The 18,759-nt window shown below is 32.9% G+C and overlaps 6 protein-coding genes across 15 annotated transcripts; 4 read left to right on the plus strand and 2 right to left on the minus strand.

Annotated features, from left to right (window-relative positions):
• Window positions 1-34: 34 nt before the first annotated feature.
• On the plus strand, window positions 35-3,915 carry Bm2780 (Uncharacterized protein; the record flags this gene model as incomplete). 2 transcript variants are annotated; one of them, XM_001900378.1, is made up of 11 exons in its annotated part: window positions 35-59; window positions 255-343; window positions 602-723; window positions 1,011-1,155; window positions 1,471-1,549; window positions 1,776-1,896; window positions 2,104-2,295; window positions 2,463-2,671; window positions 2,920-3,092; window positions 3,553-3,672; window positions 3,886-3,915. In XM_001900378.1, the coding sequence occupies 11 exons, from the start codon at window positions 35-37 to the stop codon at window positions 3,913-3,915; spliced, it is 1,305 nt and encodes a 434-aa protein (XP_001900413.1). The 2 variants fall into 2 exon arrangements, with proteins under 2 accessions (XP_001900413.1, XP_042932914.1); XM_043076980.1 differs by lacking the exons at window positions 602-723; window positions 1,011-1,155; window positions 1,471-1,549; ... (4 more) ...; window positions 3,553-3,672; window positions 3,886-3,915 and adding an exon at window positions 440-475.
• Window positions 3,916-4,158: 243 nt separating this feature from the next.
• Window positions 4,159-6,637, minus strand: Bma-twk-48 (Uncharacterized protein; the record flags this gene model as incomplete). Of its 2 annotated transcripts, XM_043076981.1 has the most annotated exons (9): window positions 4,159-4,224; window positions 4,334-4,467; window positions 4,785-4,953; window positions 5,182-5,274; window positions 5,363-5,535; window positions 5,608-5,746; window positions 5,903-6,008; window positions 6,229-6,359; window positions 6,536-6,637. In XM_043076981.1, 9 exons carry the CDS (start codon window positions 6,635-6,637, stop codon window positions 4,159-4,161), a joined length of 1,113 nt encoding a protein of 370 aa, XP_042932915.1. The 2 variants fall into 2 exon arrangements, with proteins under 2 accessions (XP_042932915.1, XP_042932916.1); XM_043076982.1 differs by lacking the exons at window positions 6,229-6,359; window positions 6,536-6,637 and having other exon boundaries at window positions 5,903-5,935.
• Window positions 6,638-7,830: 1,193 nt separating this feature from the next.
• Window positions 7,831-8,253, plus strand: Bm17383 (Uncharacterized protein; the record flags this gene model as incomplete). The annotated part of the gene is made up of 2 exons (XM_043076983.1): window positions 7,831-7,888; window positions 8,144-8,253. 2 exons carry the CDS (start codon window positions 7,831-7,833, stop codon window positions 8,251-8,253), a joined length of 168 nt encoding a protein of 55 aa, XP_042932917.1.
• A 956-nt stretch (window positions 8,254-9,209) lies between these two features.
• Window positions 9,210-9,578, plus strand: Bm10861 (Uncharacterized protein; the record flags this gene model as incomplete). Its single annotated transcript, XM_001900380.2, has 1 exon — window positions 9,210-9,578. The coding sequence occupies one exon, from the start codon at window positions 9,210-9,212 to the stop codon at window positions 9,576-9,578; it is 369 nt and encodes a 122-aa protein (XP_001900415.2).
• Window positions 9,579-10,675: 1,097 nt separating this feature from the next.
• On the minus strand, window positions 10,676-12,608 carry Bm1486 (Uncharacterized protein; the record flags this gene model as incomplete). 6 transcript variants are annotated; one of them, XM_043076984.1, is made up of 8 exons in its annotated part: window positions 10,676-10,891; window positions 11,188-11,222; window positions 11,307-11,366; window positions 11,501-11,599; window positions 11,807-11,932; window positions 12,081-12,172; window positions 12,339-12,457; window positions 12,597-12,608. In XM_043076984.1, the coding sequence occupies 8 exons, from the start codon at window positions 12,606-12,608 to the stop codon at window positions 10,676-10,678; spliced, it is 759 nt and encodes a 252-aa protein (XP_042932918.1). The 6 variants fall into 6 exon arrangements, with proteins under 6 accessions (XP_042932918.1, XP_042932919.1, XP_042932921.1 ...); XM_043076985.1 differs by having other exon boundaries at window positions 11,780-11,932; XM_043076987.1 differs by having other exon boundaries at window positions 12,555-12,608.
• A 980-nt stretch (window positions 12,609-13,588) lies between these two features.
• Bm13991 (Uncharacterized protein) lies at window positions 13,589-16,463 on the plus strand (the record flags this gene model as incomplete). 3 transcript variants are annotated; one of them, XM_043076991.1, is made up of 11 exons in its annotated part: window positions 13,589-13,691; window positions 13,812-13,969; window positions 14,201-14,301; window positions 14,499-14,572; window positions 14,705-14,841; window positions 14,967-15,064; window positions 15,132-15,260; window positions 15,401-15,497; window positions 15,718-15,920; window positions 16,017-16,084; window positions 16,369-16,463. In XM_043076991.1, the coding sequence occupies 11 exons, from the start codon at window positions 13,589-13,591 to the stop codon at window positions 16,461-16,463; spliced, it is 1,263 nt and encodes a 420-aa protein (XP_042932925.1). The 3 variants fall into 3 exon arrangements, with proteins under 3 accessions (XP_042932925.1, XP_042932924.1, XP_042932926.1); XM_043076990.1 differs by having other exon boundaries at window positions 14,967-15,052; XM_043076992.1 differs by lacking the exons at window positions 13,589-13,691; window positions 13,812-13,969; window positions 14,201-14,301; ... (1 more) ...; window positions 14,705-14,841; window positions 14,967-15,064 and having other exon boundaries at window positions 15,151-15,260.
• Between the last annotated feature and the right edge of the window lie 2,296 nt (window positions 16,464-18,759).

The following is an 18,759-nucleotide window of genomic DNA, read 5'->3' on the forward strand; positions in this document are numbered from 1 at the left end:
GAGGACGGAATAGTTTGAAAATAATTCAGAAACAATGTCTATGAAGCGAAAGAAGTTAGGTTTGTATAAATATGTTTGTACAAATAAAATATACAAGTGAAGTTTGGTACGGTCTGTTATTTTATTTGAAATTTTTGTTTTATTTTTTTCAAGAATAACGAAATGAGCCAAATTTTATTTTCAAAACCCCTGTTACATATGCAAACTGTTGTGAATGAGGTGAAATATTTTAGATTAGCAAAGTAAAAGTTTAGGAGAAGATTGGGATGATATAGACATCGATGAGGAGGACGAAGGACAAGTTGAGGAACACTTAGTAGAGGAACGGTCACGACTTAAACTAGTAAGTTCATAAAAGCATAAAAGTAACATGTCATTTTAAGGAACAGTTTTATTAGGTTTTTTAAAATGCCTAGGGCTGAATCATTTAATCATTTAGGTGCTGAAAGAGCTAATGAAACCATGTGACGTTTAAGGGATCGAACACATCGTCCGCTTTGTTGATGAATCGTAGACAGTTCTATCTAATAATATGTTATGGTTATTCTGAACATATCGAAGCCTGTCACATGAATTTTTGTCTTTTTCTTTTTGTAAAAAGGAGATGGAAAGGAGAGAACAAGAAAAAAGAAAAAGAGAAAAGGAGAAAGAAAAACAACGCAAATCATCCGCAAAAAGATCGAAACTGCCAATTGGTGTCATTATCAATACTGATAAGAGCAGGTTTCCTATCCTACCTGAGCTTTCAGCTAATGAAACCATATGACTTATGTAAGATATTCTTTCCTTAATTTCATCTTCTGAAATACTAGGTTAAGTTCCTCCATAGTTTTCGGGGCTCCGTCTTTGCAGCAATTCCAATTCATCCTTACGCTTATTAGTAAGGAAAGAATATATCTGCGCTGTTCTTTTGGTAGTGCTATCATTTAGAAATTGTGGAAAAGCTTGTGGAAAGCTTGGGTTTTTTTCTTTCAAACGATGATGCAATTATTCTGATAGTCCCATTTTAGGTATGAGGTTCTTGAATTATTGGGAGCTGGTGGTTTTGGGGATGTTTACAAAGTGCGACAAGTTGATGAGGCTGGAAGAGGTGATGATATATTTGCTCTGAAAACTGAAACGAATACCTCTGGGAAGATACTCAATCGATTGAAAGTAAATTTCTCAGTTATTACCAGGAAAAGTATCCGTGATAATTGTAAAGCAATACTCATTGGTTTATTTACTACTAAAATATCACTAACTATTCATAATCAAAGGAAAGCTTCTTTCAGTGCTAATTTCTCCTTTACCAAATCTTTTCATGTTCTACTTCCTAACCATTTATTACTCATTAAACTTTTTGAATAAGTGTTTTTCGTATTAGAATTTGACCCCTCAAATTTACGATAACTTTTCTTTCTGATTTCCAAAAAGTAATCCCAATTAACCAGCGGAAAATGAAAACATTTTTTTTTATTTTGCAAACAGATGGAAATGACTATTTTGCAAGAATCTGAAAGTCTGCCGGAAGAGAAACGAAAACATTTTATCAAAATGATTGATAGAGGTGAGGTTCATTATCCATGTTGTCATTGATCTGAATCACTAAAATGTCTAAAATTATTTGCTAGTATTAGGTATATTAGAAGAAATTCACAAAGCAATACAACCGCGCTCTTAATATTTCTTATAAAGAAGTACTTAGCATATCGATAAAAGTAATAGTAGAAGATTATAATGAAATAGACTTTATTTATTCATCCACTAAATTCATTGTTTTTTGTTTTGCTCAGGACGAACGGAATCATTTAAATTTATTGTGATGCAGTTAGTGGGTACCAGCGTTGATAAACTTCAAAAGCAACAACCTAAAAAACACTTCACGTTTGCCCTTTCTCTTCTCACCAGTATTAGGTATATTAAGAGAAAGCTTCAGAAAGTTGAAGTTTCTGAAGCATCTTAACCTACTACAAACACATATAAATTTTTCACTACAGTTACTTTCGTTCTCCTCTCCATTCATCCCAAAACTGTTTGCAACCCATTTCTCTCCCGATCACTTCCAGATTTACAAATAGATCCAGTGATAAATATGATTGAATAGTGTGATAAAATATTTAGACTCTCGACCACCATAAAATTAAGTCTTCAAACTTTGGAAGGAATAAAAGATTTGCATGATCTTGGCTATCTGCATCGAGATATTAAACCACAGAACTTCTCGATTGGTCTAAGAGAAAAAGCTAATATTATCTATGTGCTTGATTTTGGCATTTCACGTCGATATATTGAGAAACATAGCAAAGCGATCAGGTTAGATTAGATCGACCCAACATTATTAACAAGTTAAATTAGATCAATTCAATATCATTAATAAACAAGATGTATAATAAGTTTGGTAGCAACTATTTTAAATATTTTTGAAGAGTGAAGTAAGTTAATCTCGATCGAGAGATGAGAATGGTACTAAATATTTTGAGGTTACCTCGGAAAATGGTACGCTTTCTTGGCACAATACGATTTGCATCACGCAACTGCCATTATTCACGTGAACAATGTCGAAGAGATGACCTAGAATCATGGGCATATATGTTGATCGAGTTCACGGAATATGCATCACTCCCTTGGTCGAAGATCATTGATCGTGATCTTGTTTGTAAGGAGAAGGAGCGACTCTTTGCTGGCACATGTTTGTTTATTTACTTCTTGTGAATCAAACATTTCAAACTTCAAAATTTGTAAATTGAGCAAACTGTTATTGCTACCAAAGAAAACTGATACATTTTTGTGACGAGGAGAATGCTGAACAGACCTATATCTAAAATATCGGGTCAACTAAATGTTTGAAGAATCAGCTCAAAATTGTTTCTAATCCTCGATTTTCAGTCCTCGTTCTTGCCACAATAAACCTTTGATTTTTTGTTGCTGATATTTAAGATACGAAACATATAGCAAGCTTGCCGGAGGAAATACACAAAATTTTAAAATATATCAACGAATTGAATTTTCAAAATACACCAGACTATGAATACATAATGATGATGCTGAAGCGAGCAGCGGCACGAAAACATGCCAGCATTACCGCGAAATTCGATTGGGAAGAGTCCGAGGTATCTCATAATTCAATTTCTTCACATGGGATTATGTTAAATACTGAACAGCTTAACGGAAAGTAGAACAGTCGGATTTTCATAAGGAAAGATTACGTATTAATAGTACATCACACTGAATAATTAGACCGTTACTATGCTAAAAAAAGACGCTTAGCTATTCGTAAAATTATTTTGAATTGGTGTATGGATGCTCTCGATAGCAAGCGAGAGCATTGCATTGAGATTTCGTGATATACTAACAGTGGTCTGAACGGCTATCGAAATTGTTCATGGTGAAATGTCCGATAAAAGACTTTTATTTTACAAAGACTTATTCGTGAGGCAGCATACTTGCAATGGAAAGAATCTGAAATTAAGTAAAAGTGATTTAGGCATTATAATTAATTTAATACGTCAACATATCTAAAAAAATTTCCGAAACAATCGAAAAAATGCTTAATAAAATATGAAACTATAGAGCGAAACGCATGCTGCTAAGCAAATGATTAGCTGTGATGACAAGTATAAACCTCGAAACGAGAAATCGGAAGGCCGTAAGCCAACCAAAATAAGGCCAATTAATGTTATTATAAACAAGGTATTTAAATTTTAAATTCAAATTTCGGTTTGGTTTGCAGCATAAAATTTATCTCAAGCTATGTAATGAATTTTTGCTTGAAAAATTTCTGACATTGCTGCTTATTTTCACTGATGAAAATATTATGAAAAAGCATGGTTTGAGTTGTGTTTTCAATCTGTTGATTTGATGTATCTGCCATTTAACTGTGACGGCTTCAAAACCTTCTTTCAGGTCAACCATCTCGAAGAACAAGAACAATAGATGTAGAAGAAAATCGTACATTCATTTTATTTTGCATTATGTTATTATAAACAAATCCACAAATTCTGCATGAACATACGTGACAGAAAAGTAGGTATCTAAAACAAAGCTTTTTAAATGATGTCAGGCTTTAGTAAATTATAAGAAAGCTTCATCCGTCTTTGAACAAAACTGATGCGTAACCTTTCAAGTCACTGAAGTATTTCATACGGTCGACCAGTATCATGATCACTAGAAGTATGACTAGTCGTAATCCTCGTCATCGCGTGATTTAAATTTGTTAGCCAACCAGCTGACTTTATTCACAACCTGGAATTCCCAGTGAATTGACTGTAAGGGTAACTTACAACTTTATTTTCAATCCCCCCACTTATTCAACTTCTCTAAAGCTAGTTATGATTTTATGAATTAAAATGACCTCTTCTTGTGCTAAGTTAAAACACATCGCTAGTAAAGCCATCCCAAATAGAAGATAAACTGAAGTTATCACAAGCTTCTTTTGTGCATCCTTATCGTTTCCCACTGATGCACCAGGAAATTTGTCACCAAATCCTGAAAATGAGGTAAAGAGCAAAATTTTGGTATAATCACTGGAAGCATAAATAAACATTTTAAATTTAATCTGTGAGCAATCTGAAGGATCCTAAAGAATGTTTTGAAAGTTTTTCCATGAAACATAAGAAATTTTTTTTAATGAACTTCAGAAGGTTCATATTTTCCTGCAAACGTTGAAGAAACTTTAATAAAATATTTTTCTTATCAATATAAGAATTAATTTCTGATTACTCTGCACAAAATCTAACAAACAAGATTAGGAGAATTCAATGAGAGGTTTCAAATTTTCAAATGATTTAAAAAAGATAAAGAACCAATGGTAGTCAAAGAAATGTAACAAAAGTAGAAACTGTCGAGGAATGTCCATCCTTCCCAGAGACAGAACAATACCGAACCAGCCACCAGATAAGCAAACATTGTAAAGAATACCAAACTTAGTGGGACCGATATACGTTGTAGTTGTGCTTCCACACTCTCCTTCACCTTAACTTTTTATTTATTTCATCATTTCATATCTACTTATTATCTTAATCTGATTTACTTAAGGAAACTCCTTAAATAATTTCTTAAGTTGATTTCTAAATTAAGCATTCACTTTCCAGCCGATTCTGAAGTCACAAACAATATCCCTTCTCAATATTGGCTTCTCAGTCATATTTTAGCAGTTCATAACTAGGAAAAAAAAAAAAAAAAAAACAATAAAGTGATTACTTCAAGTTGTTCAATCTGTGCACGAGCTGTCAGCAAATCTTGTACATCGGAACTAAGCCGAAACGAATCTCCTGACAAGTCTGTATTTACATCCTACAATATCATACAGGAAATACATTTTATAAATTTATGGATTCAGTGATTTAAAGAATTTTTTGTTTCAATTTTTGAACTAACTTACTCTAGTCAGTCGAGAAACAAGAGAGTTAGCACGGCGCAATTCTGCAGCTTTACGCCGTTTGTGCCACAAAATAAGGCGATATTTGAGTCGTATTGAACGTGCGTAGAAAAACCGAAAAATTTTTGCCATAACATCGCCGATATTCGTTAAGAAAAGTAACATTATAGGTATTCCTGAAGAGAAAATGCAAACACACTTCAATGAAAATTAGGAAAACAATAAGAAAGAAGATAATGACAATTTACCGATAATTGCGAACAAAATAGTTAATGTTTTGCCGAAATACGTTTTAGCAGATGTATTACCATAGCCAATAGTTGTTATAACTGTTAAAGAGTAAAGGAAGGCTCCGGTGAATGTCCATTGAGCTGATAAACCATATTCCTAAAATACTTCTAATTCATTAGCTTAAAGTTATTTTCTGAAATTTTAGAACAAGTCCAAGTGCACATTTACTTTACTTTTAAGTCATAAAACTCGAGTTAAAGTAAATTAATGCCAAGAAGATGTCAAAAAATTCTAGTGCTCGAATTTACCAACCTTTCCGTCATAACCACGTTTGATTGCCCACATACACTTACGTTGAAATCGTCGCACTTGAGCATGAACTGTACGTTCCCATTGTGCACGATCCAATTTGTTGACCCTAAGTTGGTATTTCCTTGAATTCCAAATTCAACGACAGAAAAGTTTCAATACTTGGTGCAGTGATTTTGAAAAATCCACAGAAGTCGATTAATCGCTGCTTTAGATGAAATCATCAACGACATTCCTTTGATCAGACCACTGCATCGGTATCTATAAGATACTTCCGTGGCTCTACTGTTAGCATTATGTCCTGCTGGGTTGGATGCAATGATAAATACCTAAAAGTAGCGTTCCAGGCGATATTGACAGCTTTTTGCCTTGCCGTTGTCACCTGGCCCTGTATGAACGTCTCATGCGGTCCTTCTACTGCTCGAAACACAACTGCGCCAAGTAACGCGTACCCAATAACCTAAATAGTAGCGCGATCATACTGTAATCAGGACTGCATTTAAGATCAGCAGCAGCGCCAAATTTAATCAAGATTTATACGCTGGATGACCTTCACTGGATTCTCGACATTAAATCATTTTCTTCCTTCGTTTATACCAAACATAAAAATATATTGTAGAACACTTCCATACTAACCAGCGCGCATAATCCAACATGAGAAAAAAAGAATGCGATGATTCGTTTGATAAGGTTAATCACTCGAGTGACCTTTGATCTTCGATGATTTCTTCGTGCCATGGAGCTAATTAACTGGGCTGAAATAGGAGAAGCTGTCTGATTACTAGGCCGGAAGAAGATGAAAGAGAAGAAATCCTCCTCCATTTATCAGCGAAAGTGGCCTATACGCTTGGAGATGAGATAGAATATATCTCGCCTTGATTGGGCCCTTCCTTTTCTTTTAAACCTACGAAAAAGCTATCTCTCTACCACTACGGCCAACAACATAAATAAACAGCATCACTGAAATCTAACAATGCAACGACACACACATACACACACACACACATATATATATACAGACATGGATATATACATACACATGCAATGACATACATTCTCATTTGAATTAGCAAGCTCGAGAATCTGAATTCTCTGGAGACTAACATAGAATAAAGGTTATCAGAATGCTTCTCGCTTTTCTAATATGAATTTGTGCTGGCATAAACAATGCATCTGTTTAGCAGAGATATTGCCATTTGAAATTTTAGCTTTGCTATCAAAGTGTGCCAAGAAAGCATTCTTGTGTAAAGAGGATAGTACAAGCAAATAAGCCTGAGCAGGAAGATGAGATATATCCTTTTATAGATGACAAATGAACGGACAATCGATGTTCCTCTCCTTTCCTTCTCTCTCCACCATCATTTAAAAAACAAGGAAGAATTGTAGTAATGAAGGGCTAACTAAGTCATTTCTATACAAATATTTCAATGTATTTATACAGAAATAAATTTTCTGCGTAACTTTTGTTTTCAATCAGAAAAGCTGATTGAAAACAAAAATTCGATTTCAAATTTTTAAATAAATTTGATTTCAATATTCTTTAAAAATAAACTATCCTGCTTTGCTATCTGAAGATTTTTTTTAGGAAGATTTGAAGCCAAGAAAGGGTGACGAAGAGTGAACCATTGCAAACTAATGAATGAATTAGAGACTAGTTTTAGTAAAACTGGTTTCAAAAAAAGAGACTAGTTTTCACACCCTTGTTTTTTAGCCCATTTTATTAATCAGTCAGTTAACCAATCGATGAGATACTATTTTAGCATCAAAATCACACACTTGCAATACTCGGAAAGAATAATTAGGTGAATTGCATTTGATTAGTTTGCTTCCAAATCGCGATAAAAAGAAATCAGTCCCACCCGTGCACTGATAAATGTCCAAAATGAGAAAATCATTCTACAGCAAGGGAATGTTGAAATGATTATTGACAGATGGCGTGCCGCATGATGAAAAATATTCTCGAGAGCCACAAAATATCCGAACCAAAATGTTAGTGAGATGAAAATTTTATTGCGGTTCGTTTTCCCAATCAAAGTTTTTTCCAAATTGCAACTTTCTTTATACTTTCTTTTTGAAGTTTATTTTTCGAAAATTTTAACATTTATTTTTCTTTTTCGAAAACACGAAAATTTCGATGAGTTTCAATTATTGTTGCTTTGTATTTAAGGATTTTATAAATTTATTTGCTGTTGAAGTTAAGTAGAAGTTTCAAGACAACTGAAAAAATGTGGCCATACTTTTTAGGTAACTATGATTCCAACTCAATACACATCGTTTTAGCAATATCAAGGCAATTTCAGTGTGGAACACCGAAAAGAAGTATCAGTCTTGCTGCACCTTTACAAAATTTTTAACTGAAGAAATCTATTCTAGAGAAATTAAAAATTTGGTAAAGTTTAACACTAAATACCTTCAGGGAAGAGAATTTCAGCTACGATACATAATTGAATGAATAGATTATACTGCACAAAACTCATTTTTTAATTGAAAAAAGATAAAAATGACTTCGTACTTAATAAATAATTAAATATTAAAATTAGTACGGCAATCTGGAATAATAGTTTAATCTCTCAAGTTATTTTCTTCTTTTTGAGAATCAAATACTGTCTTAATTCTAAAGTTAAGACAGTATCTAACTTTAAGTGCTTTTTTTTTCAAGTAAAAATGGCAACTGGGCCAAGAATGTGTCTTGCTGAACCGGTTCGCGAAGCAAAATCTAGTAAGGCAAGATGGATAGTTAAATTTCAAAGCTAGTTCTTCGCGTCATTCTACTAAACGGAGTTTACAAATTAGCTTAGATAGATTTTAAGTTGTTTATTTAATGAATGTATTTCGATTGGAAGAATCGTAATACGGCTAAAATTTCTCAGCTAAAAACCGCTCGGTAAACAAAATCATTTCCATCTATTCGACTGAGCATAATTTGCACATAGATAAAGCACTGCGACACTTACAATTTTTTCTTTTTGATCGGTTAGTTATCCATTCACTCCACCACACTTTTAAGTAAATTTGAATTCTATACGGTTCAAGTCTACATTATCAATTGAAATTAATTTTTAATTTTTATAATTTGATTTAAATGGTTACTTTATTTAAGGCTTCAGCCAAAAAATTCTGTAGGAGGAAACTTCTCCGATCTCTTTTCCTCTTCAGCTTAATGTTTAACTTCTTTGCAGCCAGGAAATTTTTTTTAAAAAAAAAAAAAAAAAAAAAAAAAAAAAAAAAACATGTCACAATTTATTTCTGAGCACAGTTTCAGAATATGGCAAGAATCATCTGCTTGTTTTCTTTTTTGTTCTATATTTCAATGACCTCAGCCATGACAGCTTTACCAGGACAAATCCCATACTGGGCTGGAGGTGCTGCAATTGGTTCATCGCTCGGAAACAGATTACTTGGAACTGATCAACAGCTAAGTAACTTCGGACTTCTTAGTTCAGGTGGTCTTAGTGGTTTTGGTTTGGAGAGTTTAGGTCTCGGTGGTTTACAGAATCTTGGTAGCTTTCAAAGTCTCGCTAGCTTGCAAGGTCTCGGTGGCTTACAAGGCTTACAAGTAATTCAAATACCACTTGACAATACTGTCAACAACAATATGTCGCCCTGTACAGCGTGCATAATTTGTTCACCGCAAAGTGCGTCAACAAGTATGTTTGTTTTCGAAACTATTCAAATATAGAGAAATATTATTTTAATTGGAAAATTATTTCTATGCTTGGCTCTATTTGCAGATTGTATACCCGTACCGAAATTAGCACCAATCAGTAGCCAGTTTTGTTGCTGCTGCACATCTGTAACTGGATCGGCAATTGGGACCGTTAATAGAAAGAAGTAACTTGCAGAGCAAATACCTCAGAAAGAGCTGATAAAGATGTCAAAGCTTTTGACTGTACATATCTTTTTGACATTCTTTCATTATTTTTGATAACTCATAAATAAAAAGACCCATTGAATATCAACATTTAACTTATTCGAAGAACCAAAAAATGACAAAAGGATGGTTCGCTTTAAAAGAGTTGATATGCTAATATTCCAAAAAAAATTTCTCCGAATTTTCCAAAAACTGGATTAAGAAAATTCGAGATAGTCTTCGCCATTTACGATATTGCAATATCAGTATCATATTTGTAAACAACAAAATAAAGTTTCTTCGAGGAAAATCTCAGCAGGAACTGTTAGTTACAAAATAATGTCCTTCATTCATGTCCCCGGAACTGCAATTGCATCTTTTCCTTCAGTTAATATTACATCGCATTAAAATTCATTAATTATCGTCGACTTTGTTCTGATTAAAAATAGGCTTAGTGATTAAATTTATGTTGTGCCGAATCCTAAGAATTTAAAAGAAGCAAATTACTTTAACTAAGATCATGGACCTAAAAGTCCAAGACGGCATACTATCTTATTACTTAATTAACCTGAATAATTACCTGAAAAGGAACAATAATGAAGTGGGAACAGTTAAGGATATAATTACATAATAATTTACTTTCCAAAAGCTATGTTCAGAACCAACCTATTGAAATAAGTGTTTCCTCTTTAGCAAAGCAAAGTAGACTGTAGATGAAAAGCATTACGATATTTTTGATAAATCTCAAAACGCTTTTAGGACCGAAAATTTGAAGTTTTAACGTTTATTGCGATAAAAAGTTTGAAAAAAACATGATTTAAGAATTAGTCAAACAAGTACATTCCAATGATAGTTAGTCGTTGAGCTATGTATAAGATCTAAACAAACCTGCTACTCAATAAGAAAGTGCAAAAGTTCACTTTTTGTTATTTTTCTATAATCGCTATAAGGAAATGCATACCGATGGGATGCAAAGCACGCTTTGCTAATCGAACTTGATTTAGAAGTTCTCTGTTGATAATCAGTTTAACGGGTTTATTTTTGGCTAAATAGTGTTGATGCTGGAAATGAAATTCTGCAATTAGCGTTGATACGGTAGCTGCGAACGCGATGGTTGTTAGAGCTCCCATGCAAAGATATACCTGAAACTATTTTAATCAAACTGTAAGACAAAATTAGAAAAATTGTCGAAATAAAAAAAAGTTGTTGACAGTATATATATATATATATTCATAAGTCCACGTAGATATCATTACAACTACTAAAGTTGAATTTAAATGAGTATATCAATGTTTTTTCAAAAATTTGAGATAAACTACCTGGGAATTCGAAAAAATCAATATTATCTCTCATCAATTTTTTCAAATTCATAAAATACATTTCTTGAAACAGAAATGTAAACGATGATTATACAAAGAATGACGAACCAATAACTCACCCACTTTAAATAATAGCGCAGGTCTCGATAGAAGCCTGTAAAAACTTCTTTAAATTTCATCAAGGAGAAAAAGCTTCGGACAATTACCAAATAAATTCGTAAGTGAACAATTCAGAGACCTTTTTCCTTGTATCTCTTCACTTCTGTTATTGCTCTTATAAATCTATGATTGGTCTCTTCTGCAAAAAATTGATTTGCTGTGACACTTTCTCTTTTATCTTCCCAAATTACAGCTTCATTTGCTATAAAAATCGAACAGATATGCATTAGTTGACATATCTGCAGGAATAACAGAGAAACGAATTAAAATTGCCTGAATCGGAAGATACTGTATTGTACAGTGCTTGAATATAATCAACACTTCTGCATAGATCTTTGTCAAAAACTTCCAAAACTGATATCTTGTCGTATTCTATAAATAATTACTAACCTTGTTCTGCTTATTTTTTTCAACATCGAGTTCGCTCAAAATATGGAGGTAACGGACGCTGTATAAAAACTACGTAATCAGAGAAGCACAGCAACTCCAAATTAAAGGAATAATACTACCATTACTTCATTAGTGAACTTGTCAACAAATTTCAAGCAGTACTTTTGATAATGATCATAAGAGGATAACCAAATTTAGCTTGCTGGATAATTTCAATATTCGATTGGCAGCCTAGCTGCAATTTAATATGCCTTCTTCTAAGAGAAAATATAATTTGTTCAAATGTGCACGGAGGATTAGTCCTATAGATCAAACCTACAAATAAAATAAGTTGATAGACACACATTCTGAAAACTGGATCTCTGTTCATACTACTTTTATTTCAGGTCTGAATCATCTCATTTGTTATCGATCTTACTTTGCAAAGCATTCTTTATTTGAAATAAATAGTAACAAAGCGAACACTGATGTCGAATTCTGATGGTGCACCACTTGTGGAACAATTCGACTGCAATTAGTTTCTTTCGAAATCGGTCGCGAATATACAATAAAGGCCTTAAAATTTTCATATTATTCAACCAATGCATGTCGCAAATGATTTTCAGAAGCAGACCTTGTTAATAGTGACTCCTAGGCAGAAGAGAAAAAACAGCCAAGATATTTACCAATGCTTTGAAATACAATAAGATTGATTATGGCATGAAAAAAGAGGAAATCACACTTGCTACATTGTTGTAAGTATGAGCTGGATGTTGAGTTGTATTTGAAGATGACAACATGAACTTGATCTGGTTCTTCTTGTTGTAATAACTTGCTGATTGTTTTATTCATTATTACTATCTAAATTGTGAATATTTTTTGCAGACCGGTAGTTTTCATGCAAAGTTAAGTTATGCGTTATCTTTTCTCAAGTAATATGTTAAACAACTCTGATAACCGTAACGACACAATTATATTGCCCAATTGATTTGGTTCGTACTCTTTTAGCCATAACTAGTTTCGCAAAGAAAGAAATTTGGTTTAGAATTTGCAGCAGAGCAGAGATTCTGCAAGAAAAAAAAATCAGTTGAATAGCCAAATCTGAAACTGAATTTTATCGAAAAGTAATTATCGGCGCTGTCTTCATATTCCATACTAGTCTCATTTTTGATTTCATATTTCATGATACTTCGAGTATCATGAAATATGAAATGCTGACAAAGAGAAGAAAGAAGGAAGATGGAGAAACTATCACTACAAAACGATGAGCATAAGTAAATTCATATTTCAAATGACCAATAGAAGCAAAACTAAGAGATAAGCATCACCGCATGAACTTTTTACACAACCGCTCGTCTGCCTGAAAAATTGTAAATATTGATTTTACATTAACTTTTGTTTCGTACCGGAATTACTGACACTTAATTCCATCAAAACAGACTATTTCGCTGAATAACGTTACAGATCGGAAACAATGCAACGATTCTCGACATGAAGACTGGAGACCTTGTGACATCTGAACGATAACTGAGTTACGCGAGAAAAGTGTGGGTGAATTGATGAATGAATCGTAATGTTATTTCCCTGCAGCTCATTTTCACTTGCAATTTCGACTTCACGTGTTTATGTGATACCCGATAGAGATATTAATGTCATTTCAAATGAAGATTACTCGACATTGAGCTGACGTGATAGTACCACCGCAAGTAAGTAACAGTAGGTATTACCATTTCACGCGGGTTACAATGCTTCACAATTACTGAGGAATCTTGCACGGAATGTATTTAAAGTAAGCGGGAAAGGACGCATTTTGAAAATGCGAAAAAGTGAGAAATTCTGGAGAAATGAGGGGTTGGGATTTTAATGCTGGATTGTTCTGGAATATAACTTACTCAGTGCATTTCCTCATTCTCTTTGTTTTGGCTCATTTACTCTTCTGTTCCATTTGGATCATTAAATAATAAGCAGCAGTTTAGGATTAGCTAATAACAGATGGCTGACTTTGATACGTCATTGCTTCAGCAAACTCTTCCGGAATATTACCGGCGACTTTTTCCATTCGAACCTCTCTGCAAATGGTTAGCATATGGCGAAGGTTAGGAAATTGCTCACATATCATTTTTCTCGAATATCTGTTTGTTTAAATTAGACTAGAAGTATTGCGGTGAAGGAAGACACTGTTGAATATTAGTTGCTGGACCTGTAATTTTTGCAGATTTTCAAGTCTCATTTCAAATGCGAGAGCTAGCATTTGTTTTCGAAGATGATCGGCATGCGCGATATCGCAGTTTTGAGGATAGTGCGGATTTCGAACGAGAGTTATGCAAAGCAAACCCACAAAAGATCGATATTGGTGCAGTTTACAACTATAAAGTATAGTTGATATCTTTCTCTAAGAAATTAAATCTAACTTTCATATTGTTCTGGTCATCAGGAATGCTCCTTTCGAATGGTTATCATAGGAACCGATACTACAAATGAATGCATATCAGTTCAATAAGTTTAATAATTGCTACTAAACAGTCGGAAAATTCAATTTCAATTAAGTTCCTTGATCAGTGATAATGTCTGCAAAAGTTCTTTATGACACAAGCTTGGTTTTAGCCGAAAGACCATAAGAAATTTGCCGATTTTCATCCAGTTGAACGCGAACTCATTTTCGATATTGATCTAACTGATTATGATGATATTCGGACATGCTGTTCGTAAGTTTTTACACCCTGAAATAATGAAATTATATAATTCCATAGTCATCATACAATGGGAACTGATATTGTAATGTGTACTTTCGAGGTGTTCGTAAAGAGAAATATGAATATTCAGTCAAGAACTACTATCAAGAAATGAGACTCGTCTCGAATAGTTAAATTTCAGTCTTCTGTTTAAAATGTGGAAGTTTCAGAAAAGCAAAAGTATGTAGGAAGTGCTGGAGATGGATATCCATTGCGGTTGGCATTTTGAATTATCTGCTACAAAGTCAGTATTATTTTTGGAACCTTAAATTTATTTGCTCTTCGAAATATTCGTTTTTATGTCTTCAGCAGTTTTTACTACTTTCTAAATTTATTTTTAAGTAATCTGATTTCATATTTGTCGTTTTTATTGAAGGACATTTTGGTTTCAAGCACTGCTTATGGGTTTTCTCTGGTCGCCGGGGTATTCATTGCTGGGTTGCTGATGCTGTTGCACGGAAACTTCAGAATGCTGGTCGAATGGCAGTTGTCGAATATTTATCTCTAGTTACTGTAAGTAGTATATACATCAAATTTAAACCAAACAAATATTTTTTTAAAAAAAATATCGTTTCCACAACGGCAAGCATAAATAGCTCTCATTTTTTTCTCACTTTGATTAACATTGTAAATTGTAGGGCGGACAAAAAATTTCAAAAGCAGCATCAAAACGAGCGTTTGTTCATCCCATGGTAGAAGACGTGTACAACTACTTGATGCAATGGTCACTTTCAGTGTAATTCCTATGATTCTTGCTATTTTTCCAATTTTTAGAATTGACTTTATATTTTTGATCATTTCAGCCCAGATGTAGGTGAATTGATGTTAGAACAAGGTTGGATGAGCAATGATGGATTGATGTCTTTATTGGATGGTTGTGTAAACGAAGAAGTTGAAAAAGAAATCAGCGAAATTATAGTTGAAGTGAAAACGTAAATTAATTTTTATGGAATCAAAACATTATTGCTTTGCATAGTCATATGGTAAAATGAATTCTCTATGTTCGGTTTTTACAGCAAATGAATAAGTTAAATATAAAAGATGCATATATGCAATATGTAATTTGTTTCAGTGTTGACTGTTTGAAGAAAAGATGGAATGCTTTACGAATTAAATTTGACAAATATAAACGTGCTGAACTTAAGAAAAATGGAATTGAATTGTGTGAGGTAACTAAATTTTAAACTTCACTGATGATTTAGTGATGTGTCATCAATACTCAATTTCCACCTGTTGTTCGAAGTGCAAATGCGGACAATGTGGAAATTTCATAATGTGTTTCCATCAAACTGCTAAGGAAGGATAGGTTCAAATTCTGCTAATAAGGTGTATTGGTAATATAAGTTAAACTACGTGTTCGTATTTGTAAACCAATCAAAAGAATTACAGGTAGCCAGTCCTCAATCATCTTTTCATTTCCGTGGTTATGTGCTGCAGCATGCATATCCTCGTTTGGATATTCATGTTTCCACAGGAATAAATCATCTGCTCAAAAGTCCGTTTTGTGTACATCCTAAAACTGGACTTATCGCTGTTCCTATTAATCCGAATCAAATATCTAATATGGATATCTCAAAGTTGCCTCGCATAGAGTATCTCCTTTATTTTGATTCCTATATATAATTAAACGTGTAGTTTTCGGATTTCTCTACTTATTTATGAATGATCCAATTTTTAAAATGTTTTAGCACTTTACTGCATGAAATTTTGAAACTGGATCACAATGGTGAAACAAAAGAAGACCAGAGGAATTTCGGTATTGTTTGTTTTTTTTTTTTTCTACGCTGTTTTTTTATGAAACTTTGATTTGTAATGATTTGACAATTTAGTGATTTAGTTCAAAATATAGAGAAAAAATATCTCATTTTTCAAAAATATATCTCATTTATATCCATATATCGCTAGAATGTTGTGATTCATTGGAGAAGAGAGGAGATTAAGGCGGAACTAATTAGTAATAAATTAATTTTCGTTATACAATAATTTTGTTCTGGTTATTGAAATAATTAAGTCCCCTAATAAATAAGAAATTTTTTTCAGAAATTAAACATTGTTCATTGCGACCATTTGTCGAGACATTCGAAGAATTTGTAAACAATTTAATTTGTGGGAACAACAGCATTTGTAATCAGTAAATCGTCAGTAATTTCGTTGATGCGCACTGGTTAAGAAGTAAATTTTGTGGATTGTTAAATTTCGAAATACTGATATTGTGTTTATGTATATTAGTAAAAAAAAACATTTGTAGCCTTAACAGTATATCCAAAATTTGGGAGAATAATGGAGATTGCTCACTTAAGATAAAGTAAATCTCTTATTTAATTACGTAAAACTGATCTTGGTTTTTTCTAAGATTTCTTTAATTTTTTTTTTTCATTCGTATTATGTGTTGAAAATAAAACCACTTGAATATTTTTAAGCACGAAGCAGTTGGCTGGTGCTAGCTTTCTATTAGTATTCTAGAAAATAAGTAATTGTCAATAACTGAACTGAAACCGACCAATAACTAATTAAAGAACGTTTGACCTTCAGAGTGAAGGTACATGATCAGATCGGACAAGCAGTTAAAGTTACGGTAATGTCATAAAAAATGATCTCCTAGAATCTGTGTTTTCAGCTTCAGGAACTTTCATTTTGAAATCATAGTCGTTAGAAGAATTTCTGGAATTGGAATTCTGGAAAATCTATAAAGTTGCAGAGCTTTAATGACTGAGATGATGAATGTTTATCGCAGTGAATGGGAGGTCCTAAATTAACAAGGCGAGTTAGGGTTTTGATCAAATAAATGATACGAAGTCGCTGTGACCTTTATTTTCCTTGATCAAGGAATCTCATAAGATTGGCATTAAAAATTTCAGCAATTTTTAGCAACATTATTTGGAACCATTGGTAGAGGTAAGGAAACATTCCATTTCCCATTTTAGTAAAAATATTCGCATTCTCGCGTCTTTTAAAATTTTCAGCAAATATGCAGCACAGGCATCATGTATTCTTTTGAAAAATCATTTAGTTTTTTAAAATGTAAACAGTCAAATTCCTTCATTCTATTATAATGAACTAACTCTTTTTAGATTATATGTAAGTTATATCTGGGCCGAATTTTTTTTAGATTTATTGGCTTCAATGTTATGTCCACTCCTTTTAGGAATTATTTAAATTTGTTGCATATATTTGTCGTTTTGCTTCTTTCTATCAAACTTCATTCTCATATGTAAACCTTTCTAGCATCTCTTGTGAGTAATATTTCAGTGAAATTGGATGAACGGCATATGTAAACAAGAGAAAGTAACATCAATAGCTGGTAATAATGTGATATGGAAAAAGCCAATCGAGAATCTTTCTAGATATGCTATAATGATAGATGACAGCATTAAAGGAAACTTGATCTGTCCTCAGTTTAAATTCATCTTTGTCGTTCACTCTCAAAAGAATTTCGTTTGTCCTATCACTGGCACTCGAAATATAACTCAGAAGAAATAGTTGGGATCTTTGGAATATACCATATAGAGTTAGTTTTTTCATGCAAATTTCACACTTTTATAAAGACTGAAGAATAACCGTAAATAAAAAGGCAGTGAAAGAAGAGAAAAAGAAGGAGGACAATATGCTGTGATGTAACAAAGTATAAGACAATTGGAAGGCAGTAAAAGAAAGAATTTGTTAACCGATATCTTCCTCATTGACTTCTTTTAAGCAAATGGCGTTAAATAATTTGATAACTTTTGTAACTTCTCCGATTTTCTTTGTTTCATTTGTGTAATTCATTACCATGTAATTATACGACCTCGTTCACCATTTCTGGCTCTTTACAACTACTAATAACAGGAAGGATCTATATTTGAACTGTAACATTTTTTAATTAATCTGGAATAATGACTGTTGAAGACAATGGCAGGCCTGAACTTTCATGACTTATAATCTTTCACTTATTTCTATAAGTTTATATCTTTTTCTAATGCCTATTTAAGAGCTCCATTATTTTTCTGAAGAAATCCCAGAAAAGTGCCATATCGTCAAAGGAGATTTGTATTTAATGATAGTGCTATGAAGAGTAGCGTTGAAGAAATGAAACATGACAAATATCTTGTAGTTTTCGCAATGTTTTAACCATAGAAATGAATGAATCGAAAAATTGAGCATTTCACAAGATGAACAGCAATTCTCGACAACTAAGGCTCTAAATTATCATATTCGAAAAGAAGTCATAGGGTTTATATCAAACAGACTCCTTTTAAGAAAGAAAGAATGAACAAATTCACCAGAGAAAAACTCTATCTATTCCATCGATGACATTTCATCCGTTCTCCATCTTTTTTGAATCAAATGTTAAAAAGATTCTTAGTTATCAGATTGCAAAAAAAGACATTGAATTGAGATTGAAGTTAGATTAAAATCCATTGTTTAACACATCATTGAAATAATAGTCAAAAA

This window comes from Brugia malayi (assembly GCF_000002995.4).
Source record: "Brugia malayi strain FR3 genome assembly, contig: Bm_v4_Chr1_scaffold_001, whole genome shotgun sequence".
Classification (NCBI taxonomy): Eukaryota; Metazoa; Nematoda; class Chromadorea; order Rhabditida; family Onchocercidae; genus Brugia; species Brugia malayi.